The sequence below is a fragment of the Glossina fuscipes genome, unplaced genomic scaffold (assembly GCF_014805625.2).
Source record: "Glossina fuscipes isolate IAEA_lab_2018 unplaced genomic scaffold, Yale_Gfus_2 113, whole genome shotgun sequence".
In the NCBI taxonomy this organism is placed as follows: Eukaryota; Metazoa; Arthropoda; class Insecta; order Diptera; family Glossinidae; genus Glossina; species Glossina fuscipes.
The window spans coordinates 577,701-590,996 of NW_023998456.1; the positions used below are offsets into that span (position 1 = coordinate 577,701).

Below are 13,296 nucleotides of genomic sequence, written 5' to 3' on the forward strand. Positions count from 1 at the left end.
TTTATGTATTTTCTTTCTGCTGACTTGTTAGTCAGTCAGTCAGTTTTTTGTTTATTAGCATAATGGAAAATTATTTTTTGGAAAAATAAATTAAAAACCTAAAAATGGTTTTAATGATATTTATTGCTGTTTATGACAAGAGACCACTGATGCGATAACTTGGCACAACTTTAAACAACTAAGAAAATATAACATTTTTTTTTTTTTCCTTTTTGCTCTTTGAAGCGAATTTACAGGCCCACTATCTAAGATAAATAGATAAAAATCGTTCTACTTCTAAATCAAAATCGCACAAAATCTATCACAACTGAAGCAAAATCATTCTAGTCTTCCTAGCACATAAAAAAAATCATTTTTGAATTTGAAATTTTAAAATGGATTTAGCTACAACTAGCTGTCAGTCTGTGTCAGCCCATACATTACATCTTTAGGACAAGCACATATTTGAGGGAAAATCCAATCAATTTGTTTATAAGCTCTTGAAATACTTCTCAACCGTGCATTTAAAAATACTTTGCTACTTTGGTGCATCGATGTTCGTGACGCAAAACTTCATGCACCCGAATATGCTCAGAAAATACAAGACAATCCTTATTGATGGCTAAAGAGGAGGAATTACTTAACACAACATAAAGAATCGGAAGAAGTGTTTTATTTTTATTCTTTTGCAATCAAATCCTAATTACAAGCTTATATTTTTGTGCCGTAAGCGCATGCTTACATTACAAGCAATTTCCTTATGGAGAAATTTGGTTTGTTCCAACTCGAGTTCTTGGCATTGAATAATCGCTTATTGCGGCTTTGTGTTTACCACAAATGCAAGATATGCTTGCAAGAGGAAATCACGTAATTTATTTTTCGCATAAAACTCTAATATTGGAATAGCATAGGGTCTGAATCATGCATTTAAACTCTTTCGGATAAAAATGAGGAATTTTCCTTGAAATCATATTCTTCTCCTTTAAGAAGGACCTAAAATTAATTTTACTTTTCCTCCGTTTTTCTCGGTCCCGGCAGAAAAATCGAAAAATACGTCTAAGAAAATTATCTTTAGATGATTGATTGATTCCTTGGGACGACCGCACGACAATCTATTAACTGTCTTATCAAGCATTTGGTCCACCGAGAGCATGGCTTTAAATGTTTTTTTGTCCCTTGAGAGTATACTTATGATCAGTGCAACCCTATTTCCTATCGAAGTTTGAGTTGGTGATCGTAAAACCAATCTTAGAACAATATTTGCTTATAAATTCCTTACGAAGAATAATAGACGAAATGAGGATTTCTCCGTTATATGTCGCACGAACAAGACCATGATGGTTGAAATTCACGCTATGAATGCACTCTTGAACCAATTGTGTAACATTTCATCCTAAAAACTTTTAAATTTTGTCAATGTATTTATTATTCTGCTTACAAGTCAATCAAAAGGACTTCCTTTGAAAGTTTCATGCAATCTCTGTACACAATTGGCTCAGTTAGTTTGCAGCAAATTCTTAGTACATTTCTCAGTGCGTCTTTATCGCATGTAAAAATTAGCTTTTATGGGTTTTTCCAAGAGATGGCAAGATTTTAAAACGATGTTTATGTGGAATTGGTTTGCTATCGTCTATCAAGTTTCAAACCGCACTATAACACGCTGTTTAAATGTATATATTGTTACTCTTGAAAATGACAAAATTCGTGCCTAATAAAGAACTTTTGATTATTTTCATATTCTGCTCCTTTAATAAATATTAGGTGTGCTAATAAATTCTCTTGGTTCTTCGATAAAATTCAAATTTATTTAAAGCACACTGGATACAAAGATTAATAACCGCTATATTCAGCTTCACGCGCGGTAGAAATCTTATGGTGTTGACACAAAATAGTCGTCGACTGTTCGTACACTCTAAACTTTGCAGAACAACTAATCCGCTTACCAGTCTTAATCGGATGGCGTCGGGTTTGGAGGACTTGCGGTCATGCAAAGATATTCCCAGGCAAAGTTGACGAACTGGGTTCGAGATCTGGGTCTAATGGGCTGCATTTGCTGGAGACGAATGGATGTACGCAAATTTTCATCTTTTTGAAGATAAAAGCATTTTCCGCAAATCGATTTTCAACTGTTTAATAGTGTAATACGTTATCACTCCACGACAACTTAATCAATTTCACACCCGCAGCTAAACTTTTTTTCACTTTAAACCGGTTGAGAAGAGAAAACATAGAGCGCGGTGCTTTCGACGGAAACTCATACATGCCGTGTAAGCCAAAACCAATGTCCAAGTAATCAAAATATACCTAAAATTACGGAAAAATTTGACGCCTCAACTACGTTTTACTAAGCAACCAATTTCGGCGGAAAGAATTTATTAGAACTTATTAGTAATACGACAACATATTTTCAGATACCTTTAAGAAGAATATTCTTTAAAAGCTGGTAGATTTGATGTTGGCAATCCTGAAGATTATTTAAGAAAACAACACCTAACACTTGCTAGTTATGTCCGTCTTTCCATAAATTGTTACCATTCTCCATAACATACAGTAAAGTTTACTCTTTGCATAATCTCACAAGCTGTGCTTTCAATTATACTTAATTCGTCTGCTAACATATCTGTTTGAAGTAAACAAATGGAAAAAGAATGGAAACAACTTCCATAACATTTATATCACATTTATATCAACAAAGGTGTATAGGAGACATCGCAGGTATCTACTTATTGGATTGTATTGCAGTGTAGTGGGTGAAGGGGAGCGCAATCGCCCATGCTGCTTGCTTTCTATGAAGTATTCGCCAAACAGCTGGCATTTGTCTCTGAAATCGGCCGCGCCCTCGCATACGACGTGATTGGACGTTTCCTTCGTCAGCTCGTTGAATCTGAATGAATTGGTATCCGAGAGGTTTACTATTCATGCAGAAAACAGTTACTTTCGCAGAGACTTTCGCAGTGCCGACATCTGTTAGCTTGACATTGCCTTACAGTCTGCTTCCCGTGACTTGCTGATTTTCTCCGTGACCATATGCGATGATACCCTCTTGGTATGGCTTTTCCGTGCACCATAGAAAGTTTCCGGGCCTACCATAATCCTTCGGCGACCCCTGTTGGTTAAACAGTCAGTTTCGGTCAGGTATCTATTTAAATTTTGTACACGGGTCCCAAGTGGTTTCGAAGCTTTCTCTAATAATCAACAATATATATATATATATATGTATACATATGATGCAGAGTATTCAAGATTCGTCGGAAGAGAACTATAATTTTTTCACGTTCTTATAATCGGGTTTAAAGTCAATTAAGTAAATTATAATAAACATGTTTTCGATTTGCACGGTTTTCTAAAGAATCCATTTTCAATGTAAGTCTCATAACTTGTGTTAATTTATCAGAATAGAAAGCGTAGAAAACGCTTAAAATTTGTTCTGCCTCTCTCTGCTCATTTCTTCTTCTTCATAATCGATAATCATTTTATTGAATAGGAATGAAATAAAAAATTTAGAAATGTAAAATGTACGCATTATTTATATGAAAACCAAACTCTATATATCTTATTAATGTATGCATATATGATCTTTAAAGCGCACAACATTTATTCATTTATTTATTCGTTTATTAGAAAAAAATAAAAAATAAAAATGAATTGTGAATAATCGTAAATAAGTCAAATATAAAATTGACAGATTGTTTGTGCGTTTCTTCAATTTTCATAAAAAAAAATATAAAAAAAAAACGTACTTTTAATGCTAACATTTACATATATTCGCCGCTCAACATAAACAGTAGTTCAGATTACAATTTCAAATTAAAACAAAGAGAATAAAATCTCCTTACATTTATAGGAAATTTGTAAAAATGTTTACAAATGTATGTCTGTATCGTCGTTAATTATGTAAAGAGTGTAAATGCAATTTAGGTTTTCATGGCTGCGCAGCTTCATCACTGAGTGCATGTGCCATCAGGCATGTCTTCCGGTGAAAGGTATATGTGGTTTTTCGTAAAGACAAAATTTCTCATCAAAGTTAATGCAAACTTGACGAAATTGAACAAAAACAGGAAAAAAAACGTAATAATTGAGCCGTTTATATTGAAAGTGGGGCAAGTCTATTTTATTTAAATGTTTGCATATCAAGAAATCTGAAAATATTCCTAAGAACTAATCGACTATTTTGCGATGTTAGATAACTTTATTGTTTATCATTTACTAGCGTGTGCAGCGTCTAAATGGACTTATCTCAGGTTCAAAGCTAATCAATTACACGCTTCAGTTGTTAATTACAGCGATGCTATCTTAATTGTGTCAATTTTTTTATACCTTACAGCACTTCTGGCACAACGGTCTGTTTGGGTTGCAACATAGCGAACATTTTCAACGCCCACCATTTCACAATCGCTTTCTGAATCGAGCTAAAGTTGTCTGTCGTCCGTCCAGCTTGCATGCTCGTCTTCAATCTACTTATTTTTTTTGCGATAGTTTGATGAAACTTGGTACCCTGACGTGTATTGTCTCAAAGACGAATGCTATTGAAAATGTTTCGGTTCGGACCGTTTTTACGACCACTTGTAATATAACGTCATATTTAGAAAAGTCGTTATACGAATAACTATAGGGTGGTGTGGGAGTTTTAATAGCAGGCCATGGCCGTGGATGGTGCTTTTACTCATCTAACGTTAAAAACAAAGTACACATGGTATCTGGTTGATGCAGAGTGAAGTGAAAATAAGTAAAATTTTTTTTTTATTGCTTAACTAAACTATAACCTCTCGACTCTACACACAATTTCTCTAACACTTCGCTAACATATTTTCGCGTTTCGTTTCCCGCCATATTACTTTATAGTAACGCTAGAGGATATGCGAGGAATTTGTTTTCCAGATTATCAAACGAGAATGCAAAATATTTATCTGAATTATTGTTACAGCCAAACCTCGTGTCTTCTCGCAAAGATTTTTCTAGACACTTCGGTGTTTCTGTAGAGACTGCCACGTCCAAATATTAGGGTATTTATTCTTTTTTTATGGATCACGACTTATCAAACAAAAACTCTACATCAATTCGCTTAACGCTATTATTCATTCAACGACTTTTCAAAATTAGATGTTATTTGGGAAATGATCAAAAATGTGGTCCCTTGTAAACGACTGCCAGCCGAGTTTGTCCCTGGGCCAAATATATTAGTCTTCCAAATTTCATTAAATTTTTCAGAAGCTCAAGAATATAAAATAGACAGACGGACAGACAAGCTGTAATGAAATGTGAATCTATTTCCTTCGTCTCCTCCCTCTCCATCCTACTGGGTGTTGTACACATCCGCACAAACTTAAAAACTCTTGTACTACAATACGAGTAGTGCATGGTACAAAGATCATATTAAGCTTCATCTTTAATTATCATTGTCGTAATTTTTTTCAAAAGTGCACTTGCCTTATTCTCCAAATAAACGGTAATATTAGAATAGCGCTACCGTCTGGTCTGAGCATGCTTCCAATAATTTTATCAAATGATTTCACATGAAATCGCTAGCGTTTACATTGCCTTCATTAAAGGCATTAAATGACTAAGTTCAACTTATCATGTAAACATATGCGTTTCGTGTACATGTAAACATATAATGGTTAATAATAATAAAATAAAGAAATCCTAAAAGAAATTTGTAAAAAAAAGCAAACATTAAAATATTTAAGCAATAAACAATTTATGCTGCTGCCGCTTCAATTTCACTTAGGGGATTAGCGTTCTATTTGGAGCATTTGTAATACATGGCCTCTTTGCTCTTTCCCGGCATAGTTTGCTTCGAGCACTTTTTTTGTTGAAGGTCAAAGGCAACGATAAAACAACGCTACATCATTGGTCACTTGTTTGGCACTAAAGGTAAGGAAATAAATTTCATTAAAATCACGAATTTTCCATAATTTCACTCGATATCTTCTTTATGTGATGAAAAGTTTGATTTTATCCGTGATTTTAGTTGAAATTTTCCTCACTGCATCATGTCATTCAATAAGTCTACAGTCTGACACAGATATGGCAACACTATTGATAAACCTTGGTAGTCAAATAGTCATGAAATTTTGACAAAATATTAATTTTGATTTAGCGTTTCGGGCCTAGGCCTTTCAACTCTATCGCCATCTATTTGTCAGACGGGAACCTTATTGAATGATTTGTTAAATGAGATTCAAATGCTATTCCAAGACTGACTGCTGTTCGTGCTGACTGCTATAGTTTCTATATTTCAGAAAAACTCGCCTTGTTTTAAGATAAGTCAATTAATAAACCCCATTACAAATTTCCTCGATTTTATCCTCTTTCCATCGCTTTGTGCATAAAGTTTGTGAACAAAATTCATTCCAAGACTTCTTGAACTAGTTTTAGAGATTTCCTTACACTTCAAGGTTATGTCACCGAAATTACGATTTTTTAATGAATTCATTTGATCGTTTACTTGATTTTAAATGAAAACACAAAAATACCTGAGATCATTAAAATGATCTTCAGCCTAAAATTCCTAGCAGACCACACACACAAAAGACGAGGACCACAAAATTACGATTACGATTAAATACATACCAAATCTAACCATAGTGAAACGCATCAGCTAGTTCTTGAGGTAAGTAGTAAAGTATTGTGTCATAAATGGTTTTGCTGAAGTGTTTTACTTACTAGCATCTACGTAACGAAAGAAAGTAACGTGGGCTAACTGAATTTGAAGGCTTGGGCCGCGGAGAAATAAGCTTAAGCCAAAAATGTTTACTATAAGCAAACGAGGTGAAGTCAAGATTGACTTACATTATTTCTCCGGTCTAAGATGTTGTCCTTCATTCAGACGCACTTGTAAAGCTACGTAACATTCATTACTGATCTTTTCTTCGTTTTCAAAATAGCCAACGAATATTACTCCATGCATATCCCAAAATACGGACGTAATAGGCTCCCCTAACTACTTTTGATTTCCTAGTTGCTTTGGACGGCCTTCACGAGATGTTGTCCACTCGACTAATTGCCAATGTGACCCTAGGGTGAGGTGACGATTTAATGTTTTATCCATTGTCATATAACGCATGGAAAAATCCTTTCCCTTTCCCCTAAACGACCCCACTACGTTTAAGTTTTTGACCAAAGGTCAGCAAAGGCAACATCCACTGCAAACAGACGTTTCTCATGGAAGAATGTTCGTCCAAAATATAAAATACACTACCTCCTGACACCTCTAGGATGTCAGATATTTCGCACAATCTCCCCAAAATGATATCGTGCGCTTTTTTTTATGTTTCCTGGAGCGACTGCCGAAGTCGGGTCTCCAGCGCATCATCGGTATCCGTGTGGCTCTGCTTAAAAGCAGCAAATCACTCACAAATTTATGTCTTCAACAGTCAAGTCTCGGCACAACATTTTCCAAGACAATGATGATTGTTAACTACATTTTTTTCTCATCAAAAAATGAAATTTAAATTCTTCCATTGTTTTGAAAATTATAAAAGTGACGTCACTAAAATCACGGTAGCCTGTAACTTGGCAGTCAGAACGTCATGCAATTTTGACATTTGTAGTTCGAAGATTGCCACTCTCAGTGTTGCCCTATACGCGTCAGAACGAAAACGTATTGACTGATGTGGTGTAAATGAGAAAAAGTTAATTTTCTATGAATTTTCCATACAATGCTCTTTACTTGCGTTCTTGAAAAAAGCAATTAACTCAATAATGAGAGTTCGCTGAAGCAGTGAATCACCGAAGGCTGAGGGGTATATTCATTTTGCCAAAACGTTTGCAACACCCAGAAGGGACCCCACAAAGTAAATATGCTCATGATCAGCATCAAGTTCTGAATCTATTTAGGCATGTTCGCCTCTCCGCCTATCTGCGTACCCGTCCGTCCGCCCGTCTGTGTAATGTTTGTTTTAAACGTTCTCCTAGCCGCAAAAATGAATCTATCGCCTCCAAATTTGGCAGACGTATTGAAATTTTTCGTACGCAGGTTGGTATTGAAAATGAGCTTAATCGCTCCGCGCTTACACGCTTACAGCACTACGTAAAGTGAGAACACCTCTGACTTTCGGAAGGAATAAAAAAAATGATTTTTTTGATTACTACTTATGGGCTATGGAAGATAAATGTGCAAACATTTGAAAGTGTGTTCTATAGGCAATGCTGTGGTATCCACACTAGATTGGAAAGAACTGACCGCACCTACCCAATATTATAGTATGTCATTTAATTTTTTTTTTTTCAAGATCTTTACAACGCGAAGAGGCAAACTTGGATAACCCCGTAAAGTATATAAATTTTTTCCCAGCTTCAAATTTGAAATGCACCTAGACAGGTCCGTTCGTTCGTCTATCGCTCTGCCCAACTGTAGTGTATGTTGCAAGCATTCTCCCGTTAGCGAAGATGGAGATTTCGCCTACAAATTTGGCAGACGTATTGAAAGTTTTCGTACGCAAGTTGGTATTGAAAATGAGCTTAATCGCTCTGTGGACACGCTTACAGCACTACGTGAGAACACCTCTGACTTTCGAAATGACTTAGATTTTTCCAAGGACACCGCTATAACGCCCACACGCCTAAGGAAAATTGTTATTGCAAAAATAGAAAAAATCAGTCATGTCACTCCATGCTACAGAGCATAAAAGTGTAGTTCTTTTACTTGTTTTGTCTGTTTTTAGGATGACTGTGGAGGGTATAAAAGATTCGGTCATGACCGAATATAATTCTCCCCCATACACATACCTATATTTTTTTTAAATCATTATCGATGAAATCATTTTTCATGTCGCTGTATTATAAATCAAATATGTCGGATTTATTTCACGAAAAGTTTTTATAGACTTTCCCTCGATATTATATTCCATAATCATAATTTATTTCTGTTCTATTCAATTAAGTAGCATCTTACAGCGTTTAATGGTCATCGTAGAGTGTTAAGGTAAAAACAAGAAAGAATTTATATTACGAATCTACTAAGATTTACAGCTAGTTGAGGTACGACATTGTGCTGCACAAAAAAACAGCATTTAAATGTTCCGGTTTATTTAAATACGGTGTGTGTGGGGTACGAACAAATAAAACTCTCTGTACGCACGGAATTTAAGGCTAATTGTACAAAGTAATCGCTATAGTTGGACACTTTCGCTTTATTTGTCTGTTACAGGACCACTTGGCTAGCTTTCGACTTTGAAACATGAATTTTGTTGCGAGGCAATTTTAGTTGCATCACTTATGAAAAAGGCCTGGGGTCGCTTTTGCTTGTTTCGAACATAACAGAAATTCTGCGTCAACTTCCTTTTCCTAGAGAGGTCAGAAAATCGTGACTTTAGTGGGCAAATGAAGTGAAATCAATTCAATCTAAGCTAGATATTGCCTTTGCCTATTCCAATGCAGAATCCAAATATCTCAATAATTCCAAGCCTTTCCGATTAGATTAAGAAACAATCAGGCATCAAGTTTTTCGTTTCTAAAGATATTTTTAATGACGTCGAGGAAAATATTGATAGCTGGGCAGGTGTGATGAAACAGATGAACGTTCGCAACGATATCCGAACAGATAGACAGATGTACACCAGGACGAACGAAGAGACAGTAGCGGAAAGAGCAACTGGTGAAATGGAGGGAGGAAAATGTTAAAGGATAAGTGGATAGACGGGTAGCTGGGCAGGCTAGCGATAATATGGCCAAGCATGTGAAAAGACATGCCAACGGAACGATCGTAACGATAGCAAGCCAAACCGGGCACGAAATAGGCTAACAAACGGATGGGCATGCTGACAGATGGATATAAAACAAGTTAAAGGTGTGAAGGGAACAAGTGAAAAAACACCTGCGTGGATAGCAAAGGACAGATAAAGGAATATAGACAAGATGCCCAAAGGGAGATAGACGGAGGTATAGGCGGTAAAAAGGACGCAAAGACGTGGAAGGTGATTGGGTCGTCTTAACTGAGCCTCCACAGGAATCTTTCGGTTTTGAAAAATATAAATAAAAATTTCTAAAGCCATTTCTGAAAAGAGATGGCTCGGACTCTTCTCCCGATACGTTCACCCAGTGCGTTATCTGCGCAAACATTTACATAAAATTTCTAAAGGGGAAAGACATGAGGAGAAGTTTCCAATAAAGTTATGTTTAAAAATAAAGAAAAGTTGGAGCAGAATTCAGTTAAGTAAATGAGCCTGAGAACATTAAAAAACGAAAGAGCCTACCGACGGCCTTAAATACATTGAGTGAGAATTTCTTTCTTAAGCTAAAGAGTAATAATTAAGTTATAGCATCCGTAGGTCTTAGACATATAGTGGGCACTCGTCACCGTAGTTTCTTTTTTTCTGTTAAACTTTGTGCAAATATTTAATTTTGGACATGCGTTTAATAAAGGAACAGGATCCCTTGAGGGTGCATTTGAACATATTTACCTTATTTTCATGATCCAAAGTAAAAATATCAAGAACTTGTTACGTTTATACAACATTTCTTGACAGTGCTACACATGCGTAGTCTCATATTATGCTGACTGATACAATTCGATTAACTTGCGTGTATACAGTTGTTTGATGAAATAAACAGGCGCAGACTGATGTATACGAACTGTTGAGAAAATAAATTGTTTTTCTTTTTTTTTTCTTTTTTATTATATTATAAAGTAATTCAGTTAGTATCGCGTCGAAGATTTTCTTTTTTCTTTTCTTTCAAACATAAACAATTTTTCTTTTTTTTTTTTTTTAAGTTGAATCTCTTTTGCTATATAAAAAATTATTATAAAGAGAAGATAAAGTTACACTGAAATGCTTTTTTGTTCAAGGGATATTAGGCCAAATGCGATTTATTTTTTTTTTTATATACATAAATCTTATTATTATTATTATATATATGAATATATATATATATACACACACTTGTATGTTTATATATTAATGTGAAAAGCTTTAAGGAACAGCGAAAAAGATTTTTTTAATGATTCACACAACATTTTTTCTTTTGTCTTTTCTTAGTTTTTTTTTTTATTTTTTTTATTTATTATAAAACACAACAAGTCTTATTTATATTAAATAAAGTACAAAGAAATGTTGAAAGTTAAGATGAACCAAAAATTCCAAAATTCATTTAATTCATAATCACATACACACACACACACACACACACGAGAAATAACCATAGTCTGACACTAACACTGATTCTAAGTTATATGTGAGCTCAATATATTTTATATTACCTATTATGTTACCATCGCGCACATCACATATTTAGGTTCGACTACATTCTTACATACATATAGCTATTCTTTTTCGCTTTTTTTGTTTCTTTTTTGTTTTGTTCGGCAATCATTTCGACATAACAGCAACAGAAACGGCACCAACAACAAGAAAAACACAATTGGCAATGAAATTAAGTTATTATTGCTGTATGATGTGCATATATGCGTGCATGCGTGTGTGTATGTGTGTATATGTGTGTGATGTTACTGCAAGGAAAACCGAAAACGATAAATAAATAAATAAACAGACAAATGTGTGAATTGTAATACGCAAACATACAACGCACACACACACACACACACGCACACACACACACACACGTAAGCGCCTAAGCCCGTTAAGGCATGCACACATGCGCTCGGGCATAGATTTTCAGCGACTCTAGTCAACCTTCAACGTGAGGCTGGTTGCTTTAAATCTGGCTGCTGCTGCTGCGGCTGCTGGTGGTAAAAGAATGGTAGAATTTGCATAAATCATCATCAGCATCAATCATCATTTAATCATCAGATGAGGCAGAAGCACCAGCAACAGCAGCAGTCCACACACAACTTACTTATAAACTTTTTCATTGTTATTGTTGTTCTTCTTGTTGTTATTTATATATATATATATTTTTTTTTTTTTTCTCTTCACTTTTTTTTTTTCGTTTTGCTGGATGGTGGTGGTTGATTGTTGGTGGATTGTTTGCCGTGTGTTAAAGCGTTAAAGTGTCTTGCAGAGCATTAAGATTTCTCTATAAGACGCCTGTTTGCATCCTGCATTTTTTGAATCGCAGGAGATTTTCGCATTTGCATATGCATATGACTGACAAACGTGGATGCATGCATTCAACAAGCGAGTCAGCCAGCAAGCAAGCATGAATACCTGTTGCCGACTTTTTTTCTTTTTGTTCCTCTAAATCAGAAAACATTTCTTTCGCTTATGGTTTTTTTTTTTGTTTTGTTCGTTTTCTTCCTTTTTTTTTTTTTTATTTTTGATGTATGTTTTGGGTATTATTTGAATTAATAGCAACTAATGCCTTAAGTGTTGGCACCGATAGCACATTGAAATGAATAAACGTACTTTATATAATCTTTTATAATAACAGCAACAACAACAACAATAACAACAACAAGAAGAAAATGTACAGAATGATGAATAATGAATAATGTATAAAGAGCCTGGGTGGATATGTTAACTGCTGGCTATAACTGTAGCCAGGTTTACACGCACATGTGTACGTTTATATATATATATATATATATATATATATATATATATATATATATATGTGTGTATCAATAAATCGAGGGCATAGTGTGATAGCATGGCAGTCATTTAACACAGCAGGTGAAAACTATTTAAAAAACATTAAATATGCTAATAATGGTCCGTGTTTTTTTTTTATGACTTTTAATTAAGCCTATCTCTCCCTCTCTGTTGTCCATTGCCGAACTTATTTAAGTTGGTGTTTTTTTTTTTTGGTTTTTTTTTTTTTTTAACTTAGCAACTTACAATGCTTTACGCGTTCTATTATTAATTCAATTTTTTTTATTTTTTATATTTTTTTTTTTTTTATTTATTTATTTATTTATTTTGTTTTTGTTTATATATAATTTTTCATGAAAAGTTTCTGCAGCTTAATAAGATTTCGTTTTTCATCGTTTTTATCGTTAACTCGCGTTAATGGCTTCTGTTACGCGTTTCTGACTGTCTGACTGTCGAGTAAGAACTAAAACCAAAACCTTGATTTGATGCTTTGAACGGAATACAACAGCATTTGTTGCAGTGATTTTATGTTTTGAATTTTTTTAACCATAACGTTGGCAGCGTTGCCTCTACACACACGTTTGACGTCACATTCCAACTCATACAAGCCATGTTTGATACTCGCCATCATGTTGATAAATTGATTACTGATAATTGAATAAATAGGCTGACTGAACAAAACCAACAAAAATAAATAAATTAATAAATAAAAAGAAAAAAATATATATATAAAAGAGTTATCAAGTTATGCACGCATATATAGAAGTAAGTGGCAAGAAAGCTTTCAAAACCAACTTTTTATTTCGGTCATCAAAGATTGGTTTCA

At 34.6% G+C, this 13,296-nt stretch overlaps 1 protein-coding gene across 1 annotated transcript in view; it reads right to left on the reverse strand.

Moving 5' to 3' along the window:
- The window catches only part of LOC119639733 (protein Wnt-2), a 42,593-nt gene extending 31,827 nt beyond the window's left edge, over nucleotides 1-10,766 (reverse strand). The window contains exon 1 of the mRNA XM_038037352.1: nucleotides 10,383-10,766. Within this exon, the coding sequence (XP_037893280.1) occupies nucleotides 10,383-10,438 (56 nt within the window). The 5' untranslated portion in view covers nucleotides 10,439-10,766. The remainder of the gene's footprint in view (nucleotides 1-10,382) is intronic.
- Nucleotides 10,767-13,296: the final 2,530 nt, after the last annotated feature.